The 20,333-nt window shown below is 40.4% G+C and overlaps 1 protein-coding gene across 2 annotated transcripts in view; it reads right to left on the bottom strand.

Moving 5' to 3' along the window:
• Nucleotides 1-20,333, bottom strand: part of negr1 (neuronal growth regulator 1) — a 135,478-nt gene that overhangs the window by 20,227 nt on the left and 94,918 nt on the right. The window contains exon 7 of one of the 2 annotated variants that reach the window (XM_019255005.2): nucleotides 12,220-12,261. The exons of the other annotated variant lie outside the window; for it this stretch is intronic. Within the exon in view, the coding sequence (XP_019110550.1) occupies nucleotides 12,220-12,261 (42 nt within the window). The remainder of the gene's footprint in view (nucleotides 1-12,219; nucleotides 12,262-20,333) is intronic. 2 annotated transcript variants of the gene reach the window in all.

Genomic DNA, 20,333 nt, shown 5'->3' with positions numbered 1-20,333 from the left:
GATGACTGACAGGAATTTTCGTGGCGTTTAAGTTCAATTGATTTGAGCGAGGTGAGAACACAGCAACTGAACTCAGGTGAACCCCAAACAAACACCCCAAAGTACTTTTCTTTGTACGACTGCTGCAAACCAGAGTTTGTCATCAGGCTGATACGTTCCCTTATGGTGGAACCCCACTGAGCCCTGTCACAACGTGACTGTGACACTGTTTTGGTCCATCCTCTACGCTTCAAAACTTCAAATCCCAGCAGGAGAGTTTCAGAAGCTGAACCTTTTGCCTAGCAGACTTTGTTAACTTGCTCAGATTTCCTAAATGTTCCCTGGTTTATGTGCTTTTAAATACGTAAATGTGCTACATAGTTAAATTGTTTCCCCTGCACAACCACCTCTGAAGTTTCACTAATCTGGTTTTAGAATTGAGAAAAGAAGCATCAGAATTGAACAATAACAGCTTAAATACACCTCCATATCATTATGTCTGTATGTTTGATTCATACGAGTGAAACAAATCCCAGAATAATAATTTCTGTGAAAATTTGGGAGGCAAGGGTTTTCTTTTAGAGGCAGTGGGCACAGTATCTTTACTCCTCAGGCGCCTTCCACTGACAGTTTCAGTCAGGGCTTGTTTAAAACGGGTAAACTAATTACTGTGTAATTCTCAGCACTTATCGTGGACTGACATATAGGCACCGCGTCCCTCTGAGATTCACATACATGGGGAGAAGACATGTCATGGGTGGGTAGAATTCCTGTGGTTCAAGTTTTATCTGGATAGTTGGCAACAAATACTCAAGCCCCCGGCACAATCACATGAAAGAACAGTAATCTGCTGGCAGCCAGCTGCCATATATGAATATATATGAAACCCCACAACAAGCTGCCCAGGCCTGACACTCAAAGTCACAAGTGAAACTTGCAGGAAATGGCTGACGCAAAATATTCAGTGACAGCATTTTGTCCCAGGTGAAAACAAAACTAAAACTAAATATAAAGAAAGGAAACTATGACTAAAAGTTTCTTGTCAACAAACTTAAAATAAACTATTATCTGACAAAGTACTATTTTAATGCAAAGTAATGTTAAACAGCATTACAGCAACAGTTTCATTGAATCACATTGATGTCACATCCTACTGAAGACTGCCCAAAATAAGGACAAAATAGCTGGGACAAACCACAAACACATGCAGGCCGGAACGCTAATGTAAGCTAGTGGTAATGTGATAATGTCAAGTGCTGTGCATGTAATGTTCAGTTGGATGTCTTTCATGTTTAGAAGCCATCACTAGGTATGACTGCAGCATTTATTTGCTAAAGATGTCAACACATGAATGTTTGTGTATGTCTTAAGGTAAACCCAGTATAGTACTGAGCGAGTGAAATCTGGAAGGTCAAAGAAGGTGACAGGTGTAGCCTCAGATGTCACAGAAGACATTTAAATTAAACATGCACAATTAAAATGTGACTGGAATTTTACTGACAAAAACCAAATCAACACCAAAAGTAGCAACAATGAAATGATTAAAATGTGAGGTCTTACTAAGCACTGAGGACTAAGCTCCTTGATCCTGCAGGTTTGTGAATATGCAGAGTCCGGCTGATGGCTTAATCAAAGCTACTGCCTCAGCTCCTCATCCCTCCTGAGATGAATACAAAAACCTGAGAGTGATGCAGAGAAGAGCCTCCTAACAACTGAGCGAGGTCTGAAGAGTGCATTTACTGTATTTCCAAGGGCAATGACAACATGTCCAAAGCCTTCTCTCCATTACTGCTAAAAGTGTTCTCTCTTTTACCTCAAAATTACACCCATTTAACTCTGCTGAAGAGTGCTCTCACCAGAAATGAGAGACAGGAAAGACCTAAAGCACTGCACAGTGTGAACCTACTGCAGTCTACAAGTTGGCCAAAAAGCCATCTTTTCTGATTTACCGTGGCCTCTACTGTAAGTGTGTGGCTTTCTTCAATCATCCTCCTTAATGCACTAACCATTAGAGTCTGTCCAGAAAGAGAATATACCCTGGTGTCTCAATTATAGTCCAAGTCTGAATCACTATAGCAGCCTTTCATGGCCATAAAAAGAAATGACTATCCATTTTCTGCTCCAGCTCTCACACAGCAACTGCAGAGTCCTGTCTGTTGTTGGGAGCACCAAAACTCATCTTTCCAACTGAAACGTCTTATTAATCACCCTGACTGCTGTGGCGAGAGGGCCAATTAGAGCTGGAAGAACAATTTGAATTGACAAAAAAACAAAAACACTTTTCTTGTCCCTTCAACAGTGACTTCCCTTTTGTAGTCTTTGCTTCGTATTTGCCAAAACTTTCGATCCAAAAGTAAGAATGCAGGTTTTGAGCGTTGTAAACACAACATCAAAACAGGGAAGGATGTCGTGGACCTGAAAGCGCTACAATGCAAAATGGGCTTTGATCTTCAGGGTAGAGCAGTAGATGTGTGAGATTTGGTGATCTGTAAAGTCTGAAAAGTTATTGCAGGAAAGAAATATATAAGTGACAGCGACAGGAATAAAAGCACCGCCTGCAACTAGAGCTCAAATAAGAGGTGGGAATAAACACATAAAAGAAAAAAAGATCCTTTGGCACAATTTAAAAGAAAAAACTGGAAAGGCTCTGACAGGTCTCAGTTTTAATACCTACCACCAATATTATTCTCACAAATACTGAGAAATATCCATGGAAGATGAACAGAGTAAAAAAGTGAAGTCTGTGAAATAGTTTTCCTGTTCCTCTGAAGATGGTTATTACGGTTTCGGTGTGTGCTGCTGTGTTTCTTCTGTGTGTGTGGGGCTGACAGCACTACCAGGTTTGCATTTAATGGCCAACACTCCTGAAGAGATGTGAAGTGGGAGAGATAATCAGAGGGAGAGAGGAGAGTGGTACATGAGGGAGCAAGGGAATGATAGAGCTGGAAACAGAGAGGCGGAGCGACTCAGTGAGAGCGATGGAGGGTAAGTAGAATAATCTGCTGATGGAGGGGGAAGGGCAGCACGGCCATTTACATCAGAGACTACCAAAAACAGTCTTTGCGGGGGGGCAAAGGAGAACAGTGAACAGTAAAGGCTAAGGTCCATGAAATATGGATAACAATCTGTTTATATAGTTAGAATTGGAGGAAAGAGTGGTAAGTGGGCCTTTGTGGGAATCCAAATGTGTTATTGAATGCTCTATAAGATTCTGGAAACATCTCACATTAGACTGAAATGATTTCAGCGCTCCAGCTCATACTAAGATACAACCCTATCATCTGATAACAGTTCTGCAAAACCCCCAAAATCATTCAGCTGCATCCTTCTTATAGTCTAATGTCAACACTGCAACTTGCTTTATCCACCTTCACTGAGTAAGTGAATTTGTGGTTGTTACACATATATTAGTTATAATACTGCACTCACTATATCTGCCTCAGATCTAAACCAGGAAGGAAGCTAGTTAATTGTTGTGATCTCTATAAACAGATGTCTGCATATGAATGCAGAATCTGTAGACAAGGGACCGATATTCTGGCACTGAAAACATTCTGGCTTCCGTTTGTAGCCTGAGTAGTATTGACCTATTCGCATTTGAGTGGGCTTTGGTTGCAGTCTCTGTGGAGAGCAAAAGAAGTGCAATCCTTGAACCCATTGGCTATCGTCGAGGATTTGGCCTATTTTTAAGAACATGTGTGAGGAGAGGAGGTCTTGGTCAAATGTCCAGTGGCTACAAAAGAAGACATGAAACTGGCCGCTGCCCTGAGGGGCTAAATCATTTTCGGAGGTGATGGGCTCCGAGAACGGTAAAACGGTAAACCCTCCACAGCAACCTTTTAATTTTATGATTTATGGTTTATTCTTTTTTAGTGGCAGATTATTTTTGAATTATTTGTTAAATATACTAGTTGGTTGTTAGTAGTTTAATTATTGCTAAGAACGTCCAGCTTTACTATGACACAAACTGTTGCCACGTATTCAGATCTTTTCAGTTTTACTCCTCATTCATTAAAACATGGAGATAGGCGCTATTTCCTGACTCTAATATCGTTATCTCTAGCTTCGTAGTGTCTGTTTATTTGAATTATTCTTTTGACACACAAGAAGGATAGTACACTGTGCATCACAACTACAATGTCCTACATTAAAGTCCTACATGCTATGTACATCCACCATTGACCTCGACACTCTCATAATCTGCTTTGACTAAATACCAACCTGTTACCTGCATTGGCACTGAACGTTGCCATTAGACGTAAATTGTGAGTTGTAAATGACCTAATATTGATTTATTCCTAGGGATAATGGTTTGTTCATCTTTGATCGTGTGTCAGTATTCATTTCTGTGATTCCTTTGATTATTGGATCATATCTTAAGTCTTCCATAATTAATTAAACAAAACAAAACAGGAGAGAGAGAGAGTAAGAGAGAATGAGACATCACTTTTGTTTAGAGCTTCCTTTCCAGCACAGTAAAACATAAAATCAATTTCATTGTCGGTGTATCCCACATTTAACTAATCAGTATTAGCACTCAATGTGTTTTAGGGCACTGTAATAAAAAGCCCAGGCATCCACAGCAAAACAGAACCTAACCCATAATGACTAATATCACACAAACAACTGAGTACTAATCAGCCAAATAGCAGAAATAGCACTCCGCTTTATTCATACTCATTAAACAAAATTAGAGGGAGATAACAGAAGATCATAAGGCAATCATATTGTGTGTTATTATAATATCAGAAGTAATGCCTTTCATTTCCAGAAAACATATGTTGTTACAGTATGGTAATGCAAGTGTTATCATAAGTCATGGGAACTATATAAACGAACTCTGGAAACACAGACTGATATTTCTGAGGATCATGCTCTATAAAATAAGATAATTGGTGATCTTACTAAGTGCTGGATGTATTCCGCGTAATGTAATGCATTAGGAGCACTTTTGCACACGTACAGTAGTCATTGGAGGATTTTGCTTTCCTATTTACTTTTCATTAGTCATACAATATGCATTTGCCAGTTTTACGTACCTTCCAAACAGTTTACTGTAACAGGTTTTCGACTGGGAGAGCCCCCATGCTTCCAGTTCAACTGGACAAATCCGTCTATTTACATTGTCCAGGGATCTCTGGATCAAGTGTGATAGATGACTTGCCATCGGCTTATCAGGCCCTTCTAGAGATGATTGGGGCAGTTAGCGCTCAGTGAAAATGAAGGTCAGTGTTTCGCCTCGAAACAAACTGTTTGGGATAGGAGTCGGGGTGGCAAGAGGTGGATGGAGAAGGAGTTTGTACAGCTCTTGATCTTGTCACTATGTAAGTGATAAGGCTGGTAGAAAATGCACTGCCAAAAAGGATTATCTGTGGGTAGCTCAGTGTGTCTGACACCAGGCATGCTGGGTAAAGAAGAGAGGCAGAGGTGTTTACTCAAGGTTCTTCGAGCAGTTTAACACTGTTGTCCAGTCCTATAGGATTTACAGTACTCGCAGACAGGACCCCAGTGTTAGCTTGTGGGATATGTTCTGTCCTCTTGAGGCGTATTTGAAGGTGCAGTGTATTTATACGTCTATTAGCTGGGGCTGACTCACAAACCCATAGTAAGCAGTCACATCAGTGAGTATATTCCAATTGCCACTTGACGCAACGCAGCTTCAGCACATCTGTCTCGTGCTCCTGTGTCACAGAGGTGTAAAGGAACAGCACACATGAGAACTGTTAACACCGAGGTCTTTTTTTAGCTGTTGTTTAATGAAATCAGCTTCTAACAGATTCCCATGTTAGAAGCTGTTTCACCTCATGATGAAGACTGCGTGGTTCACCTCATGATGAAGACTGCGTGGTTCATCTCATGATGAAGCGTTTATTTATAACATCTGAGCCAGAGCAGAAAAACACACAACGCCTTCATATGTTTTTAGTTCACTGCAAGTTCGGGAACTCGACCGTGGTTGATTTACAGAGTTTTGAGGGTTGCAGGAGGGAAAAAAGGTGGCAGCGTCTGTGCTGTGTGTTAAGTTAGAGGCAAGGGATGAACATTTTTTTAATCTGGTACCTGCTTTTATTCGACTCTCCTAGACTGTCAGACTGCTTATTTGCTGAACTGGAAAAGTCTGAAAAGACAGCACATAAGACGTGAACCGAGTTTGATTTGAAAAGAACTATAGAACAGATAGTTATGTAAGAGCTGATTGATACTGATTTGTGTTATTGATTGAACCTGGGGTGAAACAAAGGACAGCCAGATCTATTCAGCTCAGTCAATGACATCCAAGGAATCCAATATCAATCTCTAAGTATCAGTGTTCTCCTGCACAATGTCAGAAATAATCCTGATGGAAATTAAGGACATGCTGTGGCAGCAAAAATGTATTACTGTGTCTTAAAGCCAAAGATAACAGTTATATTCTTTTTCCTTGCACGACTTTGATGAATATTGTACTTTTTTCTGGGCACAGGATGACCCAATATTTTGGTTATCAGTAATAATCAGTGTTCCAGTAGTCCATGTGGACATATAACATATGTTGGAGCATATGTTTCAGAATATATTGCAAGAACTTTGTAAGCATTGCAGGAATGCTCTTGCCTGTTAATCGTTAATTTCCGGTGAAAACAAAATCTAATATATGCATGAATTCCTGTTTTTAGAGCAATGAGCTCTGAGTTCAACATGTAAAATAATTTGAAGCGAATTAGTGAACATGGGTGGCTGTTTCACTGGCTCTGATGTTGTGGCTTTCATGTTGAAATTGGACTAGAAATAGAACTTCTGTTTGACGTGACACCATATTGACAAAAGCCCTACAGACAAAGTAAAGACACAGTTTGAAACAAAAAGAAATACAGTGAATCTCGAAGTTACTTCGCCTTCATTACAAGCCAACAGCTGATAGCAACCGATATTCAGGCTCAGCAAAGAGGATTCATCCACAGTGGAGTGCCTCAGTGAACTGGATGAACATCTGAAAACTTTATATTTTTAAATGTTACTTCAAACTATTACTCTTTTATCGCTAGTAATTCCCACTGAGGACCAAACATGAAAAAAAAGAAAAAGATAAAAAGTCCAAAAACTTATACAACTTTAATGAAGGCAGCTAAAGATGCATTATGTATTAGGGCTAAAGTTGGAATATGTTGCAACAGTATTTTGAAAAACAGTCAGCTGCAGATTTAATCACCAAAGTAACGTATTACATAGTTTCAAAGAAAGACTAAATGTGCTTATGAGCTGTTTCCAGTAATAGTTGGTCTAATATTTACAAAGTGGTGGCCAAGAGAGAATATTAATTTTGAACTTAAGAGAAAATGCCAAGTTGTTTATTTATTGAGAAGGCCTCATGCAGTCTAACATCAACAAAACGTGCCTTAGGGTCCAACTTGTACTAACATCAGATAAATTGAAGAACTAAAAGAGGAAACGAATAACCTACCCTTGTCTAAGTCATTATCCAAAGAAGACATTACCCCGTTTCCAAACAGAAATTAGCCAGCTATCCTTTGATTAAAGAAGCTTTACATGCTTGGTGAAAAAATTTTGATTAACACAGCTCCCTGATCCTCGGGGAGCTGAGTGAGTGACTTTTGCATTTTGGAGGACTTCGGAAGAATACTTAATAAGGTAGCTTATCTCTTTGATGTTGTTCTCTGGACCTCGAATAAAGAAAGATATATGACCTACTCTCGCTCGAAATCAATCAGAAAATCGTCTTAATTAAGCTGGTGAGACTTTCAAAACATCTGCATTAAAAGCTGATTTGACTCTCCTGTCTACTTAAATGCATTCTGGACCAATTCTTAAAGGTTGCTCCATCGTGCATCTTCCTATGACCTACTCCATGGTATTAACAAGACACATACACCTTCATGGACTCATTAATCTGTTCTTCCTACCGCCTAGTGCTTCATGCTGGGTTGGGTGACAGGGGTCACATAAATGCTTCACATGCCAGACTTCCAAGGTGACAGCATCAGGAGTTACCTCCTCTGTAATTAGCTCTGATTATACCAGATATGGGGAAATAAATAAATAAATAAATACAATAAATAAATAAATAATCACTTGCTATGAAAAATGAGGGCTACGAACAGGATTAATAGGGAGTGATCATCTTCATTTAGCTACACTTAGGCTGCCTGAATTTTGTTTATTTGGGAGTTAACATGACACATGGGAATCAGAGAGTCACACACATTATGTATAATGCATGTAATATTCCTTAAAGCAGCACTGTACTCTGTGGCTTGCAAGAAATGGGACTCGGAACAGTGCTCAGAACATTGTTTTCCTACTGTCAAGTGATTTGCGGGAATAAACAGAAGTGAAAGCCTATGGGAGCATATGCTATTATCACAGATCTACATTTCATTGGGATGACACGGTGGCACTGAGCCAGCTGCTTTGGAGTATTGGAGCAGTGCTTTATGTTTAGGTAAATGTATACAAATCCATATGCTAAAGATGAAATGAGCTTAAGACCTTTTGTATTTTTATATAGAGGCAATGCAAACTTTCACGGTGCACTAGATAAAAAAAATCTGTCAAGCAGCAACGACAGATGGTTTCTATTTTTGTCTGTGATTCCCTGACAAGTGTGAACTGTTGTACTGTCTGTACAACACATGTGAGATGAGAAATACCATTTTACTGACCAACAGGGATGAAATGTAATACTTACTATACTTATTTAAACCAGTTACATTTTTGAAGGTAATTTTACAAAAATCTGCTTCTCACAAACAGTGTGTGATTTGTGATTTAGTGTTGAAACGGTTACATTCTTATGATGCAGAGAGATATAGGCATGGATTAAAGCAAAAGAAATATTTTGACTAAATCTCTCTCTGAAGCGACTTGTTGTGTCTCTGTTTAGCCTCTCGAGCCTGATTGTGTCCAAAAATAACAAAATCTGCCTATCAGTATTAATACTGCAAATACTGCAGTTCCTCAAATGGCCACCTGAGGCTGGCTACAGAACAATTCAATCTCCATAAGCCTCCATATTAAAATGTCCAACTTCACAGCAGAAATAAACATGTTTAGTCCTCACAACAGCCCCTCAGAAACCATGTGACGTCATAGACACGACATCCATGTTTCATACCATGTAAGGTTTCCCCCTACTTCAGGTCTTTTTGCTAAGCTTAGCTGTAACTTCACATTTAAAGTAGACTTCCTGAAATGTCAACTATTCCTTTAATCCTACTGTTACTAACAGCACTAGCAATAATTGTATAAAAATAATGTATAGGATTGGATGGATCATTGTTAAACAAATGTAGAAAGAGTACATTTTTAACAGTCACCAGTAAGTCTGGATGTTGGCAGAGTTAGACATGAGAGCAGTAAGTGTGACAGGTCTGTCTGAGTGGGAGTGGGTGTGTGGGAGGGTCACAGCTGGCTTTGGCTTTGCGGTCACAGTTGCTGTTGTGACGTCTGATGGCAGTGGGCACAAGCGGACGCCTGAAGCGTATAGTCTTGTTTTTTTGGTGGGATGAGCTGTCCATCTGCCACAGTTCATCATCGAGCGAGTGGGAGGGGTTATTAAGGACGGTGTTCATCATGTCCATCATCCTCCTCTCTGCCACTGCCTCCAGACTGTGCAGTTCCTGCCCGACCACAGAGCTGGACTTTCTTACCAAATTTACTGCCATTACCAGCCTTGATGCTGCCTCCCCAAAACACTGCAGCCAAGAACAGTGCAGTGGACACCACTGATTCTCAGCCGCATGTTGTACACACTGAAGGATCTCAGTTTCCTTGCAAGAGAAGGAACATTCTGTTATGGTTCAGGTTTTTGTTGATGTGGACCCCAAGGTACCTGTGTGAGTCCATCACCTCTACTTCTTTTTCCTGGACTTCTGTTTCTGTTCATGTTTTGGTCATCCAAGGAATCCATAGTGTATTCAGTGATGCAGTTTGTTCTGTTCCTGTTTTTTTCAGTTCTAGTACAGCTTCTTAGTAAACCTCCAGGAGAGAACACATACATTGTCTGAATCCGAATATCAGACTAATTTAGAGGGCCATACTGCTGGTTTTATGTGTTTTTGCAAATTAACTTTAAATTGCGCACACTTTCCACTGCTTCTTTTCCTTTCCCACATTTTTAATTGCTTCTTTTCTTTTGTCTTTTTTTCTTAACACATTTCCCACCTTTCAAGTAGCTACTGGTTCCAGCTGGTATGCTGAGCCTTGAAACTTAAATATGTTTTTTTCTTTTTTTAATATTTCGGTGTTACTGCTGGCTGGTAATACAGTTGCAAGTTTGAATTATTGTGAAAACTATCCTTGAGGCACAAGGATGTCCACAGCTGTGTCTTTATAAGATCTGAGTTAGTAAACAAGCTCTGAGTCAAAACAATCTAATATTTGGCATTCAAATAGGATCTAATTAACCTACACATTAGCATTTTGGCCCACCTGAAACATTTCTTATTAGAGTACTAATGGCACAGCAAGGTTAGATATAAAAGCACAATGACTGATATTGCCTATTAACGTTGTTTTCTCTCATAATTTGATTTTTTTTTGTCATTTGCCCTTGACGAATGCACTAAAACATTCACTGCAAGTACTGTGGGGGACAGAAAAATGTTCCACTTCATATCTCCTTATTTGCTTACCTTAAAGACTCCTTGTTTTGGGAGCATATCTTCCCAAATTTATTCACAGGGGAAATAAAAGCAGATAATAACCTGTTAAAATGAATTATTAACCTTGATTAAACAAAGGCTAGGACAAAGAGCCTTTTACAGGGATCTAAAACAATTCCTTTTGCCAAGCCACTTAGTGAGGGCGCCATCAAAAAATTAACTTCAAACACAACTTGGAACAAAACAAGAACAGTGGGTCGCTGAGTGAGTTTATCTTCACGATTGAAACCACTGGTGTTCCTTTGGACCATGAAATTGTCATTTGTTCTGCAAGCGTGACATCAAATGAAAGTTCAGGGCCATGCCAGGATTGTTCATTGCTGCTGAGCTTTTTTTTTTAACTTATCTGACAGAATCTCCATGGATAATTATATCTGGCTCAGATAGACAGGTAGAGAATGTAAGCAAGCACGTGCAAATCCAGAGCTGTGTCTCCATAAAGCGCGCGAGAGGAAAAGTGACGGCATCTATCTGGATGAAAAAACACAAAAACACTGAGCAGATTCACCGTGCAATATGAATCTTCACGTTATTATGTGCATGCTGCAAGTGAAGGTGCATCTGAACATGTTTGAGTATTTCAGCATGTTTTCATTTCAGTCTCTATTGTTTGTACTCGTACAGTACGTGCTATGAAAGCTTTGTGTGTGTGTGTGTGTGTGTGTGTGTGTGTGTGTGTGCATGTTTCTGTCCGTGTAAACAGTATTAGGAAGAGAAGAAAAAATGTAACCAGCAAGAGAGATTACATTCTGTGACTTGCTTAAAACCATTAAGGAGGAAGAAAAGACGACCAGGCAGAGGGTATTATTCAGGGCTGGAATGTGGAAATGACAGAATACAGTGAGGAAAGGGAGGGAGGGGGGGACAAGGGCGACATTGACAGTGTAGCACCGACAACAGCTTTAGCAGGAGATCAGGTTAAAGAGGGTGGCAGAACGCCAACTGATTGTTCTAGAAAGGGGGGAAAGAACAGAGAGCGAAAACAGAGTGAGGGATATAGGAAGATTAGGACATAGAAGAAAGAGAGAGAGAGACAAAAGAGGGAGTGATAAAAGTACAAAGACAGCAAAGATTCCATCTTGCAAACAACAAACCAAAGGCCTTTACCACCAACAGCTTCCTGCCTTTGATGTATACTGCATTTAGCCAGCACTGAAGATCAGGAGCGGTGGTGAGAAAGCCAGAAAGAGAAGAAGAGGAAGCCATCAACATTATGAAAAGCATCAGACCCAGAGGCCTATGGAAGAGCCACTTTGATGACACTACTGTTTGCTCCACATGGGGGTGGTGGTGGTAGAGGCGGAGTTGTAATGAGAGGAGAAGGGGGGGGCGGGCATGATGGCACAGACTGCAGGAAGTAGAAGTAGCCAGGCTGTAGAAGCCAACCCAAAATTAACCAAAAAAAAAAAAAGTGCAAATCAAATAAATAAAGGACATACAATGAAGCTGTACACCCAGCAGGCATTCCAGCCAGCCAATTGAAATAAATCAAGATGGAGGAGAGGATTTCAGCTCAGGTTAGTATGAGGCAGCGGACCTCTTTGCTGATTTGGTGTACAGCATGGTGACATATACTGACCTGGGCTTGAGACAGCACTAGTGGTGGTGGGTTCAATAATTGCTACAGGGGAGGAGAGGGGGGGGAGAGGGAGGGAGAGGGAAAGAGGACATTCATGTATTATTAACAGAATGGAGACGTAAAATAAAAATAAAATGCATGCAAGGACAAAAGGACAGGGAATGGAGACAAATCCTCTCCATGCATTCAAGGACTGGTGTCTCTGTGGCAAGATGCACCCTCCACATGCTCATAAACAACATGTTTTATCCCCCCGGTTGCCTCGGATTTGCATGGGTTTCAGCTAAGACAAAAAATGTGGGGAACCTGGGAGCTGTGGCTGCTCCAAAAGCCCCAAAGGGGCTTTTGTGATTGGGTGACAAACTCTGCCTGTTTCTCCATTTCGTGTCCTCCTTTCAGGTTATATGAACCGATCGAAGAGTGGGCCCAAAAAAAAAAAAAAAGCGGGGAAGCTTTTACTCTGCCTTTGATCCCTCTGAGGAGGGAACTCAGAGTCCCAATCTGATTACCTTATGAACTCATTTCAGTCTGAGCCACTGGTGACATTTGGGAGATGGAATAATGTGACATCCAGAAATGTTCAGTCTGTTGTGTCAAACTACCGGAGAGCCGAGTGTGTCCACACATGGACGGCAGCAAACACTTCTTTACTTTTGAAGTATATGTTTAAAATGTCACACCAAGTCGACCTGATGCTTAGTCACCTGTGTGGGAAATACGTATCAGCAGATTTTGATATAGCAGGAACCAAACTTTCTGTAATAACTAGTAGACTGATTAGAGATGCATTTAAGTTACTGATACCAGGGACTCAGTGATCACTGTCTTTGATTTCTGACTTCCAAAACTAACAACTCAAGCCAAACTCTGCTGCAGCGCATAAATTATTTAATGCTACTTTGGTGTGAGGATATGACGTTAATGTAAACATTACTGCCCATTTGATCTCAAGTTAGAGACAAATAACTAACATGGCTTTCTGTTGGGTAAACATGCGCTTAATTCGAGATAAGCTGTGACTAGCTTTGTGCAGTGACTCACTCGGGGAGCAGAATCTGGGATGTGTGGCAAAGCAAAGCTGTTCTTTACCAACGAGAGCTCAACTCAAAGTGATGCAGCGTTTGGACTTGCAGGGTTTTTCCAGCGTTGCGTCTCTGGCACAAGAAAAGTGTGACTTACGTTTGCAACTGAAAAACTATTTATGCTTCTCACAAAGGTATAAACCACTTTCTTCCAAGAGGCTTCGTGGCAGAGGAGGAGCTTATCTGTCACAGGGGAAGCCATGCTTGCCATGATTATACCTCAAACGCATTCACACACAAATAATGAATACGTCTTTATGCTGTCGCAGTGAGCTGCTGAAACTAGGCCATGCTATAGTGCAGAAACGTACTTAGCCTCCTCATTTTAATCCATTTACATGGGAACTCAATATGGCCATTTCAATTGCAGGGCCAAAGGCTACACTGTCGACACCTCCACACCTTGCTCTCAATCTGTGGTCTCTGTGCTGCTTCATTGAAGTTCCCTGCCAACTGTGTAATGGCTGCATTGCTGTTAACAGGCTGCTGTTATGTCAACAACAATAAAACGTTTGCTTTCATCTGATTTCATCATTCTTTTTGATGGAGGACATTGCGTGAGGAATCAGCATTCATACGTGAAGCGATATAATTTTCCCCCTCTGTATATTGTTGGGGAAATGGTCGAATTCATCTTTTCTTCCACAAATGTTTCCACATTAAGTACTCCTGAGGGAGCCGATATGTGAAGCCGGTTTCTTTTTAGTTCTTTCTTCAAACAGGCTGGCGGGTGCTATCTGATTAATACTTGAGCATGAATTCACCAGTGAATCATTTCATGAGCTCTCAGACACTCGTCCGTTACTGTGGAACATATCTTTTGACATGCAATCTCCCTCATAGTTCCACACACTGACTTGCGCTCTTTCTCTCCTTCAGCAGAGCAGCGCATCATTTCATGCACTGTATTATGGCCGTCAACCTCTTGTGCAGCCAGCTCACTTGCAAGATAAAACACATTAGTTTTCACAGCTTTTTTCATTTCATGGATTGCTATTCTCTTTGTTCTCTGTGGATGGGATAATGCAAGAGATTTATAGGACATGATTTGTAGAAACTGGTGTTCATGAGGAGCTGCGCTCAGAGTTTAGCTCAAACATAATGAGGAGTTAATACTACAGCTGGAACCAATATTAAGACTCTGGACTCCAGCTCCTGTGGACTTGTTGGAGTAGTCTTTAACATGAGGTGTGTTTGCAGTTCATTGAGAAAAGGCAGCAGGCTAATAAAACTAAAGATCCAAAATCCAAAATGCAGCAAACTGTACTGAAGATGTTCTAATCTGTGCCAAAAAACAGGTTCTTAAATTGACTTTTCAAAGATACAAAAAAATAAATACCTCATAAGTTACATGGTTAGTCAGAAATATTAATAAACGGTCCTATCAACAACCCACAGATACAATATGGACATTTTTGTGCTTTAGTGTAGTAGAAATCTTCCGTCTCTCTCAAAGGAACAGGTAAGAAGAGGATGTTACAAAGAAACTTTCCAGTCTGGGTCCTCATAGGTGTCCAATTCATCATCACTGCTCCATTTGATTGCATTATAAAAGTGTTCATGCAGGGACACACTCCTTTTGAAAACTGTTCAGCTATTCTAAAACATTTTCCCTCCGCTCATCGCTCCGTGATCATAGAATATTTGGTGTTAAAGAGTGTGTTAATTTGTGGGCTAGCTAATTAGTTATTCATCCTACAGTATGTCATTTTCAATGCTGCCCAGAGAGTGTATCATCCTGTGGGCATCTGCTGGGTTCAGTCATCCAGGGATGAACATTCCTAGCTGTGCATCTGGCCTCCTACAGAAGTCGGCAACGGTGGGTGGGGTGTGGGTGGGAATAAAGTCCGTTGCCCGCTGGGCTGCAGGATGAACACTGCCACAGCACCAAACATTTCCTCATCGCAGTGCAACTGGAAAATGTTAATGGCTTTTCTGATTGCCTAAATATGGAAATGCAGGCATTCAAATGATAGGTAAATGGTGCAACGCTGTAAGGGTGCTTCTGGGGAATATAAAGGACAATGCCACCTCAACATATTCAATTTATTCAGCACATTTTGATATGTGAGTATTTGGAAATTAAAACACCCCCTAAAAAATATGACAAAGAACTGTGTTTACTTTATTTTGTTGAGCTTAACAATGAAAAAAAGATCCGAAAAACAGCTGGACATTTCCAAGATCCACCTCATTTTATGACTAGTGTAGACAAATAAATGAAAAGGTAGTAATTTCACACAAAGATGAATACAACTTGGTAAAACGTGATACATTGCCTACCAATGCCCACATAGCCTCAATTCATTGTAAGCTGTTATCACACACCCACATTTCAGGTTTCACCTTTAGCTCCCATTTTCCTGCATCTCTGCTCCATGACTCAGGTACAATCACATGGCGTGGGAACAAACAACATCATCAACAACAATGGCAGATGAGGAGACATGTCGAAATGACACCTACACATGCAGTGATTGATAAGCGTGACAAACGAACACGACGTTCATTAACAAACTAGCCAGCAGTGTCTCTCTTGCCTGAGGCAGGCTGTGCAGTGATGGAGAGAGAGAGAGAGCGAGAGAGAGAGAGAGAGAGAGACTCTTTTTCTCCCCCATCAGTCTCTTCCGATTACTGCTCAGGGGGAAGAGGAAGGGAGAGAAGAAATGAGGAAATGAAGGCAGAGGTATAGGCAGAGAAAATCTCCTCCAGGGCTAAGCCGAGGTGGGCTGGGGGATAAGAGCTTGACCAATTAAGCTGGAGGACTCCTCAGAAAATTGGAGTGAACAGCCTCAGTCTTTTCATCGAAGTTCACTTCCATCTAGCACATGAAATGGGAAGTTGAATTGGGGATTGCCAGTTTGGTGATTGTTATACCTCAGCTAAAATCGTAAGGTGTGTGTGTGTAGTGTACGTATAGTATATATATATATATATGCGCACAAGAAAAGACTGTCAGTGGAACAGAAACACATTTGTTTGTTTGTGTGTGGATTCTCATTCTGTAGATTAAAAATAGAAACTGTTAATGTCTTTGGCCTGTCAGTCTACAGGAACAACAGGAACATATAGCTTGCTGATGGCTCAGCGGGAGTTTCAGTTTGCGTGCCCATATCCTACTATTACACATCAGCAGCGTCACATCAGCATTCAATAAAATGAAAAAAAAAAGAAAAGAAAAAAAGGTGACTCTCCAAAGGAATAGCAGGTGTAGCTAATGAATGGCTGGATGGGTAGATAACTTATAATATATAGTATATATCTTTATTTTGGGTTAGTGAACATTGCACAAATTAAGCAAGCAGATTTTGTGACTACCATTTTTGTTTGGATTTCTGAAGATACTCAACTTAAGAAAATAGCTTAAAATGGCAGTCATTGTGCAGTAGATGGAAAATGTTTTGATCCAGATGTTTTGAAGTGTCTTTGAGGATCCTGGAGAAAACGTCAGAACAGCAGTAGTTGTTGTTGAACTATCTTGGGAGTTTTCGCTCCAGTACTACTTTGGGTAGAGTATTTTTAAAAACGTAAATCCTTTACTAAAGATTATGCTGATGGGCAATTAACACGGAACGTAACACATGCGTTTGTCGTTCTCTGTGTGTTTTTTGTCTTTGTTCAATGGCTTTTTTCATGAATTATCAAAGATTATCAAACACTATCACTACATTGTGTCACAGTGTGTTGAATCTAAGCATTTTACAACTACCATCTGTCTTTCGTTCTCTGTTTCTAATTTTAACATCCATTCCTTCCTCCTCTACATTTCTTTTGTGCCAGACCTCCCATCCTCGAAAATAAAACAGATTACGTTTTTCAGGATAACTTTGTTGTGTCAGTTAAGAGCAAATTTGATCTCTTGCTCGTTTACACAGATGCTTGTGTTTAAATATGGTTACTTTTCCAGTTTTTGTGAGCAGATCCAACTGAAAGACTCATATTGTTAAGTGCTGTAGTAATTCCCACATCATTTGCAAAGCCAGCACAAATGGTTCATAAATTTGTGGACATACAAAATATGAACAAAACTATATTGGACATAATACCACACATGCTGACTGTAACATCTGGCCACATTTTTATGGCAATGATTATAATACGCACTGTAAATCAACAAAAAAATCAGCACATAAACTACTACAGTTGATAACTGCCTTAACTTACTCTACTCCTGCTTCTGTATGAAACTGGCATCTTTTTGAGTGTAAATACAAATCGATCCAGTTCCACACTCTTTGTTCCAGTCTTACTGCTTTGATTTGGTACTGTTAACACAAAGTCACACAAAGGAAACCCATTTCACTATAATTTTCTCTGAAAGCTGATACCCCATTAATTGCGATTACTTTTCTGCTCTTACAGTGAAGGTAGTGAGAAAGCCCATCTCGTGATTAAATCTAACTGACTGAAAATAAATCACAGCGCAAACGACACCCGTGCAAGCTCTGGTTCAATTGTAGTCAATTAAGTACAAATATTCCATCTGCAAACATGAACAGAAGCACAAAAGCGCTTTACGTTGTTTCTGAGTGTTTCTAGATCTAAGCCTATCATCCAGTTCAATTCTTTACACCTTTATAACATAACAACTGTTTAGAAGGACAGCAGACAATAGTGACAAGTGTTTTTCTACTTGATTATTTGTTCATTCACTGATGACGGTGGGTACTGTGTTATTTAAAAAAAACTATGAAGGTATAACAGGCTTTCTGCACACATTAACACACATACACACAGGGCACTCCAACAAGTAGTGACAAAGAGGTTGTGTGCTTTCTTTCTGCTCCAGAGAACCCAGTTTGTGCTTTAAACACACAGCTTAAAGTGGTACTTAGCTGAAAGAGACCACAATCCCTGACTAATGGTTTAACAGCACAAAAACCCACATGGTCTAACACAAATGGCAGAACTGAATCCCAACCACCAGCATGGCGTACAGTGAGGACACGGCCGTCCAGCGCATTTCAAAAATGCGGGAAATACTCAAAACCTGCAACGTCGACATGCGCACAAAAAGCCAGGAGGCAAATTCTGCTCTTCCATCCTTTTTAAAAAAAATTGAAACCAAACTATCCTCCAATGTCTGTTTTGGATGGAAGGCAAATGTGTTTACTTTCACCAGGAGAAGTCACAACTCGTCTCATCAGCGATAATAGCAAACCTTTTCCTGGGTTGATTTAAAGTGACTCTGTTAGGTTAGGACAGAAAGGATTTACTCTGGATAAAGGGTCTTTTTTAAATGCTTCATACTTAATCCTTTTCACACTGTGGCTGTATTTTAAGGAGGCCTTTTAAACTGGGATGGCCCTTGCCTGACCTTATCAATTCATGTGCAATTACTAAACTCTCAGTATAAATGATAACAACCAAAAAAAAAAACACCGTATATAAATTCCTTCACCGCAAACCACCCACATTGTATTGCCACTTAAAATTCCCCTCAGTGTATGATGGTCTATCAAATATGCATGCCCCTTTCCCCCCTTCCCATCTTGCTCATCAATAGCTATCGACTGGTTCTAAAATAGCAATCCAAAGTCACCCGTGGTGAAATCTAACCTCTGGGTTTTCTTATTTGCGTCAACGTACCGGTGAGAGTGCGCAGCAGCGATTGCTTGCCATTTCTCATTAAGAGCAACAGCAGAATTGGCCTCTCTACCATTAGTGGAGATCATGCAAGAGGAAGGGAGGGGAGAAGAGACGCTGTGTGTGTGTGAGAGAGAAAGAGTGATAGAGAGGAAGAATGAGAGACAAGAGGGGGGAAGAGAGAGGACAGAAGAGTGAGATAAGAGAATCAGAGAAACAAAGCCTCGATAGAAAGACAGACAAAGAGATAAAGCAAGGGAATGGAAAAGAGAGAAGTTGGGGGTGGCAGCACAGGAAGCTGCTCCTCTGACTATTCTGGGGGTTTCTTTGCTGCTCTGCCTTTGAGGCCTCGCTAGTGTCACATTAAGATCACCCATTTGATGATCTGAGACAAGCCTTTGATGTTCTTTGTGCATACACAAACAGGAGAGCGGAGTGTTCCTTTGACAATTGCCAACTCTACAGAAATATATTTTTGTATTCTGCGTCTCTGGCCTGCTAGGGACAATGTTATCATCAGAGGGTGCAGCGCAAAATGGTGAATAATTTAATTCACCTGTTCATATTTTATCACTGAATACATTAAATGTTTTTTTTTGGCCCATACTTGGACTAAAACATTGAGGGAAATATGTTCCCCAACCAACTGCTGTCATCGCTTTTTTTTCTTGCCAGACAGATACAGCAGGTGGACAAAATAACAGAAAAACCTAACAGTGCTGGAATATCAAACACCAAGAAGTTCACTATACTGTAGAGCTCAGAATGAAAGTGCTCCTGAACAAGTTTGTGGATGTGTGTGTATGCAGACAGATACTGTAACATTCTTCGAGATGGAAAATGTCTTGTTCTTTCAGGGATGAAATGGTTGGAAGTCACTTCCCATAGAAGATGAGTGGACTGGCTGTGGACTACAGACTCATATCTTGATATATGTGAACATTATGATGTAACCACCATCCAAAAAGCCTTGCATTCCTTGTCTGTTAATTGACCAGTTGACAAAACGTGCCTGTTGAGCGCTACAATGGGAATAAGCCTCTGGGCATTTTTAAGGCGCTTTTATCTTTTTGATCATTTCTATGTTTTGAGCATTTCTGACACAATGGGCCGATTATACTTTAACGATCAATAAAAACATACTTCATCAGCAACTCAAATCACCAGTTAGCCCTGCCTCTTGCGGGGCTCTGCTCCCGTCAGTGAACTTTATGACTGATATGATTGTATGTCTGCCAACACTATATAGTGCTAAACTACCACAGCAGTGTTCTCAGCAGTTGGCAACATGTAATATTGTTTGTGGACTTTTTAAAATAAACCTGTGTGACAAGACTGAAGGGTGATTTCATTACATTTTTATAGTTCTCATGGGTCAAAGTTCTGATCTCCTCAGGAAAGGACCTGTGCATGATGGCTTTTTCTGAATGATAGATGCCATAATTA

This window comes from Larimichthys crocea, chromosome XVII (genome assembly GCF_000972845.2).
Source record: "Larimichthys crocea isolate SSNF chromosome XVII, L_crocea_2.0, whole genome shotgun sequence".
In the NCBI taxonomy this organism is placed as follows: Eukaryota; Metazoa; Chordata; class Actinopteri; family Sciaenidae; genus Larimichthys; species Larimichthys crocea.
The sequence above is the reverse complement of the archived record's forward strand: the minus strand, read 5'-3'. Positions and strand labels throughout refer to the sequence as shown.